Genomic DNA, 10,578 nt, shown 5'->3' on the forward strand with positions numbered 1-10,578 from the left:
AATCCTACAATGTGATTTTCAGGATTTTTTTTCTCATTTATTCTGTCATAGTTGAAGTGTACCTATGATGAAAATTACAGGCCTCTCTCATCTTTTTAAGTGGGAGAACTTGCACAATTGGTGGCTGACTAAATACTTTTTTACCCCACTGTATGCCAGGTTACCTGGGAGAAAAGTGATTTATTCTCGGGATGGAACTTCTGTAAAATACCTAATTTCCTAGAACCTATTCCCCTGCTTTGTTATGAAAAGCATGCTGAAATGTAATTATATAATTTACACATCACTACATTTCAATCTGCTTTCTAGTTTTATTGTATGTCTTATAGGCATGATCTATCACCCATGTCAAGAACATTTCGAGAAATAATTAATAATGGTTCATATAATTATAATTATTATACACTCATTTACGTTCATTAAAATTTGAAAGGGTTCAGTAAACGAGAATGATTTGTACAGGAATAGAGGAGGAATTTAAGTAGAAGGAATCTGCATCAAAATGAGAGGTAGGCTACTACTCCCCCTATTGGCCAGAAACAGAAAACAGAATTATTCTTCAGAATGAAAGAGCATTGGGAATATTGTAGAGGTGTTTTGTCTGAAACAATATGAAGAACCACAGATTGGAGGTGTGTTGCTGTACACTAATTGCTCTATTTAGCCACAACTCATCATCATCATCCTTCTCTCCTTTCAGACTGGGTAACAATAACGCTAGATAGGTATCCTGTTGTTGACCACTGTTGAGTGTCTCAGACCAACCATGAACCACACAACCCTCTGTCTTCACTAATACAGACCATCTCTGCTGCTTGTACTTAGTGAGTGGTGCCGACAGACTAACATTGGTTCTGACTAGCTGGTTTGTTGTTCTACGTATTTTCTCGGGGCTGCATGGGGCCTATGGGTGCATTACAAACAGGAATGAGGCTGACCCAGAGAAACACGTCCGAAAGTCAGAGATGCCTATCAATGGCCTAATTGTTCTCTCTCATGGTGGAATTTCCGCATTGTGTTGTTGTGACTGATATTGTTAACAGAAGAATAAAAAAACACAAATGGCTGTTGCTGATATGGTTACTCATTTGCTAAGCATCTTAGTTCTTTAACATTTGCCCTGAACAGATTTTCTGACATCTAGATTTCTACCACAATGGCTATAGTAAGGCATATGCATATGTTCAACAGAAAAACAACAACATTAACCGTGTACTAGTTATTTAGGTTACATTTCATTCAATCTATCAGCATTTCATGTAAAAACTTATTTTAATCTGAGTGTCCTCCTCTCCCCCAGCAGAGAGCAGGAGAGGGCTGTCGTAGCAGAGCACTGCCTGGTGAGGCTGGACCTCCTCCTGTATCCATCCCTGGTCCCTCGGCTGGCCGGCGCTCCAGCAACCTGGCCCAGCTCAATGAAGATGACCTATGAACCGTGACCGATAGGAGGAAAACTGAGAGGTCATGGACCTCCACAGCTAGTGCAGAGAGAAGCAGGGGGACCTCATGTAGGCCTAACGTCTGTTGATGCTATTGTAACTTTAGGGAACTTTTGAAGATGGATGGATGACTCTCTTTATGGAGCAAGGACTAGATGGAGGCTGCTTTTTCAGACTTACAGGATGGTTCACTGGCATCATGAGAAAAATATCCCAGGATTCTAATGGAATATACAGTATGGGCTGAAATGATAAACAGTCATTAGATCATTGATCATGTGATGCCAGGTTGAAGACGTGTAGCAGCCAGATGGCTGACTGTATGAAGAAAACTCTATGGACATCAGGTATTATGGGGACTGATGACTTTGCTTGTTTTATTGTTAGAGAATTTCTATACAGTATCTATTGTACTGTCTTTCTACAGGCCAGGGGATTTCTTCACAGGGAAATGTGTACATACTGCATGTCTGTAAAATGCGTTTGTGCGGGTGTACAGGATAGGCGGTTGCTCTTCTTGTGCCAACATGCAGATTAAAGAACTCCACCCTGAAGAGAAAAGGAGTGTAGATCTGAACGACTCTTTCTATCAGCTCTCTCACACTGCTGGATTCTTCTATCCCTCCTTTATAAAGACAACTATTTGTATTTTCACGCCATTGTTGAAACATGTCATCATTCCTCCACTCAACGGGGCCTACAGTACACTATGTTGCTGTAGTTGACATTGAGGAGAGAGGGGATGCCAGCTAGATTAATACATTTGATCTGTACATATGTAGAAGTTTGGATTCATCTGTTATAGAAAATAGCTTTTCTGCTCCTGCCGCAGTGTTTCAAAAAAGACGAGAATTAGAGGACTCCCATGTTCTCTTTTTCTGTTTGACCGAAGCTGGCTCTTGTTTGATCTGAATATTCCATAATATAAAGGGGCGAGGGAGCCCCCTGGAGGCACTCTGCAGGAGTGGCATCACTCAGACTCAGTCTTTCCTCAGATTCAGATACAGATGGATTCCTAGGTAAGTTATCAATTACATACTCCTCACATCCTCTCTCCTCATCTCCTTCTCAAAACCCATTGGAGGAAATGGTCAGAGGGAAGGGACCTCTGGCTTTCAAATCCGATTCGTTTTGAGAAGGAGAAGAAGAGAGAGGACAAAAGGAGTACGTAATTGAGGTCTTCCCCTTGTGTCCTTTGCTCCCATCATTTCGCTAAACGTCAGAGAGAAAGGGGAGGATTATAAGAGATGAGGAGAGGATGGGAGGAGAGGAAGGAATCGAGCCAGGACTATGAAGAGGTGGCCAGAGAAATGACCATACCAATGCTTGGGGATAGAGACCAACTGATTTTTCAAATGTATATTTTCTTGACGTCCTCTAGGTACGTCCTAGGAGACATTCATGGGTTGTGTTGAAATATGAAATAAGATGTCACACAGTCGTCTGTCAGTTAAGTCCAATGTTGATGTGCCACAGCTTTCTGCTGTATTTAATCATCTGGCTTTTGCTAATGCACACTACTACACACCATACTGTTGGCTCGGGCTTACATCTCTTCTTCTAGATAAAGGAGGACAGTTTAGAGACCGCTAACTACTTGTGTTATTGTGTCTGTTGACATTATGGATAAAAAGTTCTGCATCCTCTGTCCACATCAAAATGAGATGTGTGGCAAAACTGACGTTTTTGAGACATCAAATACTTCAGTTCGTATTGCCACTACAATATTATTACCAACTGTTGTGTTTAACACATCAAATACATGTAGTTGTGATGTTGTGTATTTCAACGCCCAACCTTTCCTCCTATTAATCAAAGCAAATGACTGTAAACAGAGACGATAAGAGAAGAGTCTGACATCTAGCATGTCCGCTTTTGGTTAATTCCTCTCTATGACCAGTAAGGCTTCCACATCCAGATAGTAGCCTAACAAGACCTCTGCACCAAAGATCAATGGCTTCGAGTTGCAATGGCACCTCCAGCTAAATCTATTTCAAATATCAGCATGGAGGAGAGCCCTACCGTGACTCAATTCAGAACACCATCTCATACTAACCCAGAGTACTCTATGACTACAGGGTGCCGTTTGTAAAGTTAAACAGTGAAGACTGTCATATTTCAATGGCAATTTTTGATCTAGGATTTTGTGCATGTGACTTAAATATGAAGGAATACCAGTCCTGAAATGAATATAGACTAAAGAGAGGAAATATGGGTTATAAAGATTACATATTTGATGGAATAGAATCTGTTGTATTATATTAAATAAAGTGAACTTTTTAATTAAGAATGGCCTATTTTTTATGTATTTTCTGAAGGTATATCCCTCTAACATTGAGATATTCCTGATATATTTCCATATATATTCAGATTATTAATACATGGGTATTACAACCGAATCCGCTCAAAATATTGAAGAGGAGTGGGACAACATTCCACATTCAACAGCCTGATCAACTCTATGTGATGGAGATGGGTCGTGCTACATCAGGCAAATGGTGGCCACACCAGATACTGACTGGTTTTCTGATCCACATCCCTACTTTTTTTTAAGGTATCTGTGACCAACAGATGCATATCTGTATTCCCAGTCATGTGAAATCCATAGATTAGGGCCTAATTAATTTATTTTAATTGATTGATTTTAACTTGACTTTAACTCAGTAAAATCTTAGAAATTGTTGCATGTTGTGTATACATTTTTGTTCAGTGTATATCCGAATGTAACAATTAATGTCAGTCTCAGTTTGTCTCTTTATTCTAATCTAAAAGGAACGATGACCTAGCCCTGTGTAACGCTTCTCGTTGGTGGAAGGAGAGGAGGAACAAAATGGCGCGTGGTAAATGTTCATCATGTTTTAATTGAACAAATTGAGCACTACACAAAATAATAAGGAAGAGAAAACGAAACAGTTCTGCCAGGTGAACAGACACTAAACAGAAATTAAACCCACAACCAACATGGGGAAAACAGGCTACCTAAGTATGATTCTCAATCAGAGACAACGACACCTGCCTCTGATTGAGAACCATACTAGGCCAAACATATAGAAATATAACAACCTAGAAAAAGGAACATAGACTACCCACCCCAAATCACGCACTGACCAACCTAACACAAAGACATAAGAAAGGAACTAAGGTCAGAACGTGACAGTACCCCCCCCCCCAAAGGTGCGGACTCCGGCCGCAAAACCTGAACCTGTAGGGGAGGGTCTGGGTGGGCGTCTGTCCGCTGCATGAATAGTTTCTGATAAATGCCCAAAGACTAATATAAAAGGTGCTTTTATCTCACATCGACACCCAAAACAGTCCACACATCCAATCTTCTCATATAAAGTCGCAAGCTTTGCTCTGGCGCGGGACGTGGACCCCACTCCACCATAGTCTTTGTTTGCCCGCTCAAGTGGTGCCTTTGGAGCGGTGACCCTCGCCGCCGACCTCGGACTGGGGACCCTTAAAGCGGCCCCGATTAGATGGGAGACGCTGGCAGTGCCGGACAGGCAGGAGACTCCGGCAGCGCCGTAGTGAAGGGTGACTCCGGCAGCGCTGTAGTGAAGGGCGACTCCGGCAGCACCGTAGTGACGGGCGGCTCTGGCAGCTCCTGACTGATGGGCGGCTCTGGCAGCTCAGGACAGACGGGCGGCTCTGGCACCTCAGGACAGACGGCGGCTCTGGCCTGGAGAAAGAACCTGGAGGGAGGAGACGGAGAGACAGCCTAGTGCGTGGGGTTGCCACAGGATCCACCAGGCTGGGGAGACCTACAGGAGGCCTGGTGCGTGGAGGAGGCACCGGATGGACCGGGCTGTGGGGGAGCACTGGAGCTCTGGTGCGCAGCCTTGGCACCACTCCTCCAGGCTGGATGACCACTTTAGCCCGGACCCTCCAGAGTGCAGGAATAGGTTGAACCGGTCTGTGGGTGAGCACTGGAGATCTGGTGCATACCACTCGCACCTTTCCCTTAGGCTCAATACCCACATTCGCCCGGCACGGGCGGAGTGTAGGCATAGGACACACTGCACCCTCCCAGCGCCCCGGAGACACAGCACACAGCGCCGGCACAGGATACCCTGGGCCGAAACGGTGTACCGGAGACCAAACACGCTGGGCCGGCACAACACGCCCTGGCTGGATGCCCACTCTCGCATGGCACTTGCGGGGGGCTGGCCGATAGCGCACCGGGCTATGAGCGCGTACTGCCGACACCGTGTGCTTGACTGCATAACACGGTGCCTGACCAGTACTGCGCTTCTTCCGGTAAGCACGGGGAGTTGGCTCAGGTCTATCGCCTGACTCCGCCAATCTCCCCGTGTTCCCCCCCCCCAATGTTTTGGGGCTGCCTCTCGTGCCTGTTGCGCTGCCTTACCTCATATCGCCGACGCCCAGCTCTCGCTGCCTCCAGTTCTTCCTTGGGGCGGCGATATTCCCCAGCTTGTGCCCAGGGTCCCTTGCATTCCAGTATCTCCTCCCAAGTCCAGAACCCTCTGCTCCAGGTTACCACGCTGCTTGGTCCTTTATTGGTGGGTAGTTCTGTAACGGTTTTCCTCCTCTTCTGAGGAGGAGTAGGAAAGATCGGACCAATGCACAGCGTGGTAAGTGTCCATATTTTAATTAAAGAAAACCGAACCAAAAGAACAAGAGAAAAAAATGAAAACCGAAACAGTCCTGTATGGCAAAACACAGACACAGAAAACAACTACCCACAAATCATAGTGGGAAAACAGGCTGCCTAAGTATGGTTCTCAATCAGAGACAACGATAAACAGCTGCCTCTGATCGGGAACCATACCAGGCCAAACACAGAAATACAAAAACATAGAACAACACACAGAATGCCCACCCCAATTCACGCCCTGACCAAACTAAAATAGAGACATAAAAAAGGAACTAAGGTCAGGACGTGGCAGTAACACGGCTGTGATGTGGAATATAGGGGCTGAGGGCAATTGGGAGGAGGCTAATGGGAGAGAAAGCCCCTTAAAATTGAGAGGGTAAGGCTGGGGGAGAGGGGAGGCTGGGAGATAGAAAGAGGTGAGAGAGGGGGTGAGGCTTGGGGAGAGGGTGAAGCTGGGAGCTAGAGAGGGGGGATGAAGAGGAAAAATCAAAGGGCTTTCCTGTCACCACTGGGGTGGTCTAAGCAACAGGGGGGTGTGAGCAACGGGGGTCCCATTCAAAGGGGGAGTCCTGTCGAGTGGAGGGCCAGTGCATCTGTTGACTCAATCTCCTCAATTCAGAGACAGTAAACAGCCATTAAAGCCACATGATTGTGAACTTGATTGCAGAAGGCGAAACAACTTCCCCTGAACCCCCCCCCCAATCTGCACTCAAAAAGCCCCTTGTCCCCTCTACCAAACTGCCCCCAAACAGCCCCCGTCCCCCTACCAAACTACTCCCTGAACAGCCCCCCCACCCACCCACTAAACTGCCCTCAAACAGCCACTTGTCCCCTCTACCAAACTGCCCCCAAACACCCCACACCCCCCCCCACCAAACTGCCCCCAAACATTCCTTCACACTTCAATGATAGAATACTGAAATTCACACAATACTAGTATTAGGTGGAAGTAGGCATAGCAAGCATTTGAGTCTCACACTATCACTCTGACAAAATATGAGAAAATAACATCAGATAACATGGATTTGCTTTAGCAAGGAATTTACATTTATTAAAATGTACATGCGGTCTTAACTTGAATAAGGTTGTGCGTGAAATAAATATATACATTATTTACAAAGTCTTACAAATGTTTGTTTGTATCTACAGTATAGTAATGTCAATTCACATTATAATGAAATAACATTAATCAATTTCAACAATAATTTATAAAACATTATCACACTGATCCCGCCAATCAACCGTCAGATCAATGTATACATTTGGCCAAACAGGACATTTCTAAAATCAACCAATGTGTGGTATACTTATTTCAGATTCATTTTCCTCCTCAGGTAATTAACAGTTCATTAACAAAAATATTTCCAGATTCTAAAAGGTGAAACATGCAGAAAGTTGATTATTTGCATATTACACACATTTGCTGAATTATTTACATTTTAATATTACAAATCAAATCTAAATCCAATGAATGCCTTGGACTTTGATAGATGATCACTGTTGGAACCATGTCATCATTAAGAGGAAAGAGTTCCTTTGATCTTGCTAATCTTTTTGTGTGATAACTAGAAATGCCCATCACAGTGAATGCTCTGTATCCATATATAAATCCTAAACCTCGCCACGCACTTGGCTTCCCTTGTTATGAAATACCTCTCACGACAACAGAATATGCTAGAGTGTATAGTCTGTCCTCGTGGTTCGCTCCACTCTATCTCAGAGGGCCTGTGGCAGTTAGTTACAGTGCAGTCACACATTGCAATCTCTTGACTCTATAATGCTGCCCTCATAGTCTGCTTTACTCTCTCTTGATATTGGCCAATAGGGAGTCTGACGTGTTCCCACCGGACCGGCTCTTCCTACTCTGGTGAGTCTTGACGTGTTTGGAGAGGTGGTCGCTCCTCATGAACCTCTTCCCACACTGCTGGCATCCGAACCTCTTCTCCCCGGTGTGTGTTCTGAGGTGGCGCTGTAGCTCGTCGGAGCGCGTGAAGCTCTTCCCGCAGAACAGCCAGTTGCAGATGAACGGCCTCTCCCCGGCATGCCAGCGCAGGTGAGCCTTCAGGTGAGACGTCTTCTTGTACACCTTGCCGCACTCTGGGATGTGGCAGATGTGCAGTCTCTTCTTGCCAAACTCGAGTCCCCCGCCGTTGGCCTGGCAGTTGGGGCACTTGCAGCGACGGCAGCGGCGTGTGGAGGATAACAGGCCCTTGGAGGTGCCCTGGAGGAGGGCTGTGATTTGGGGCTGTTGACCCAGGACCAGCTGCCGGCCCAGGGAGAAGGCGTGGGGGTGGTTGGAGGAGCTGCTGTGGCCAGTGGTCTGGGGGAGGCTCCACCACCCCTGCTGGCCCTCCTCCCCCACGTGGTGGTGTCCTCCAGATAGATGGTGCCTGGCAGAAGAGACAGAGTTCTGGAGGAAGCTGGGGAAGTTCTGTCCCACAGAGACTGCGTTGTGTTGAGGGTAGTAGGGCGGCCCATTGGGGCCCTGGCTCTGGGACGAGAGAACCTTGACTGGAGAGAGCTCGAAGGAGTAGGCGGATGGAGGCTCGGCCGGCGGAGTCAGGGGCAGCTCGTGGTGGTGGTGGTGATGGTGGTGGTGATGGTGGAGCGCGTGGGGGTGAGGGCCCAGGCCAGACTGCAGACTGTGTCCACATCCAACAGGGAACTGGACCTTGGGCACCGTTAACGTCATGGCCTGGTGGGCGGCCGCGGCTGCAGTGAAGCTGGAGGCACTGAGACTAGAACTAGGGGCCACCGCCACCTCGTTGCTCCATAATTGGAATATCCCGGAGGCTGCGCCCACCCTCATGGACCCCTCATAGGGAAACTGGGAACCATCGGAGCCCACCATGGAGCCCACAGTGCCTCCCACAACCGTCCCCCCCACTTGCCAGGCCTGGCTACAGGTGGTGGCCAAGAAGGACAGGGCGTTGGGGGCTCCCTCTGGGGATGAGCTGGGGGTCCGGTCCTGGTAGAAGATGGATAAAGAACATGGTTCACTACCTCACACTAATGAGCCAAGCTCATTAAAACTTCAAAGTCAATCAATCAAATGTATTCAGAACTCACTTTTTACATCAGAAGTTGTACAAAGTGCTTTCACAATAAGTATGTTTACATTTCAGCAATTCTATTAATTAATAGTGTAAATAAGTATGTTATTTCTCACGTCATACTTTTTTGTTGTTGTTGAATATCAGATAACAGACGTTTGCAGATGAATGTAAACTACAATATTCGCAAATCGTTATCAATCACTAATCAATTACAATAATTAAATGATCATGATACCATGTTATTTGTTCAACATAAAACTTCCTAACATTCTTTCATTCTTTAAGATTTTACAATACTTTAGGTTTTGTTAGTTCTAAACGCATCAGACAGTGAATAGCCTACTGAAAATCCGTGGGGAATCAAGCTTTAGAACTCTGCAATTATTAATGAGTTGTTGCGCAAGTTCTTCTTGCCACACATTTATGAGGACTCCATAAGCGGTATAAGTAGAACTGCCTATACTGATCTGTATGAAAATGATTACTAACAAACCTGTAAAAAGGTGTGCAGAAAGTTGTCAGTCCGTTGTATCGTCAGAGCTGCCATCTGTTCACCGGCTCTGTCTCGTTCCTGCAACACGAGCTGCGCAGACCAGCGGCGATGGTGGTGCAGTGAAGCGCAAAAAAGCAAGCGCTCGGGTCAGTAGCGACCCTGAAAATAAAAACAGTCCTATTCCGAAACAAAGTAATCCAATGTCATTCAAGACAATTGTACTGCCCTCAGTCCGTCTCGTTACAACTCATAAAATGGTCTGAATGAATGAAAAACCCAAACTCATTCCACTTTATTTGAATCCTTTTCGGTCACGAGCAGTCGCATTCAACCACAGAGCAGAGCGTGTCTTTTGAAGTGCGAGTGAGGAATTAACTATTGCAATATGAATGCTGTGTATAATGTCAAAGGCAGTTGGGCTGCATCTCGTCTTTATAGGGCGAGAGGGTCCTCTCAACGGGGTCTCCAGAACCAGTGAACGAAGAGAGAGAGGGGGATGTGAGGATTATTATTTGGGGAGGGGGTTACATTGTTAATAATTTAGGTTAGGGGGTGGGTTGCTCATAATTTCACTCAATTTCAACCAAATCCTGACCTCGCGAAACAACTTCTTCCTTATTGTTCTGCATAACTTTGAGGCGTGATAAAGGTCTTCTCCAATATCCTACAATTTGAAGGAGGGATGTGCTCCCGATTTTATTTGCATATAAACTGCGTAACTGCTTTAGTATACCTGCAACCGGTATTATTATGAATAATAATATGCCAAATCATAATAAAAATAAGGATGATAATTCAATAAATATAGGCTACATTTATACAATAAAATATCTATGATAAACAGTTCATGAGCAGTTAAACTCACAAATACATGTCTTAAATTGTGTTCAATGCACCATAATGTAAAGCTATTTTTTTTAGATGAGATGAATTAGCCATCACAGAGAATTTAGTGTCAAGTACATTGGTGATACA

At 45.4% G+C, this 10,578-nt stretch overlaps 2 protein-coding genes across 2 annotated transcripts in view; one reads left to right on the plus strand and one right to left on the minus strand.

Moving 5' to 3' along the window:
- LOC109907069 (rho guanine nucleotide exchange factor 25-like) overlaps positions 1-3,729 on the plus strand; it is a 28,486-nt gene extending 24,757 nt beyond the window's left edge. The window contains exon 14 of the mRNA XM_031794617.1: positions 1,301-3,729. Within this exon, the coding sequence (XP_031650477.1) occupies positions 1,301-1,432 (132 nt within the window). The 3' untranslated portion in view covers positions 1,433-3,729. The remainder of the gene's footprint in view (positions 1-1,300) is intronic.
- A 3,395-nt stretch (positions 3,730-7,124) lies between these two features.
- On the minus strand, positions 7,125-10,093 carry LOC109907816 (transcription factor Sp5-like). Its single transcript, XM_020506044.2, has 2 exons — positions 9,604-10,093; positions 7,125-9,022 (listed from the first exon to the last, which is right to left on the minus strand). The coding sequence occupies exons 1-2, from the start codon at positions 9,655-9,657 to the stop codon at positions 7,853-7,855; spliced, it is 1,224 nt and encodes a 407-aa protein (XP_020361633.1). The 5' UTR covers positions 9,658-10,093; the 3' UTR covers positions 7,125-7,852.
- Positions 10,094-10,578: the final 485 nt, after the last annotated feature.

Source organism: Oncorhynchus kisutch, linkage group LG17 (genome assembly GCF_002021735.2).
Source record: "Oncorhynchus kisutch isolate 150728-3 linkage group LG17, Okis_V2, whole genome shotgun sequence".
NCBI classification, from domain to species: Eukaryota; Metazoa; Chordata; class Actinopteri; order Salmoniformes; family Salmonidae; genus Oncorhynchus; species Oncorhynchus kisutch.

Excerpts from the sequence above, each read along its gene's own strand:
- LOC109907816 (XM_020506044.2), bottom strand. The coding sequence starts at position 9,657 with ATGGCAGCTCTGACGATACAACGGACTGACAACTTTCTGCACACCTTT. Across the intron at positions 9,023-9,603 it reads TTCTGCACACCTTTTTACAG|GACCGGACCCCCAGCTCATC; the intron begins GTTTGTTAGTAA and ends ATCTTCTACCAG.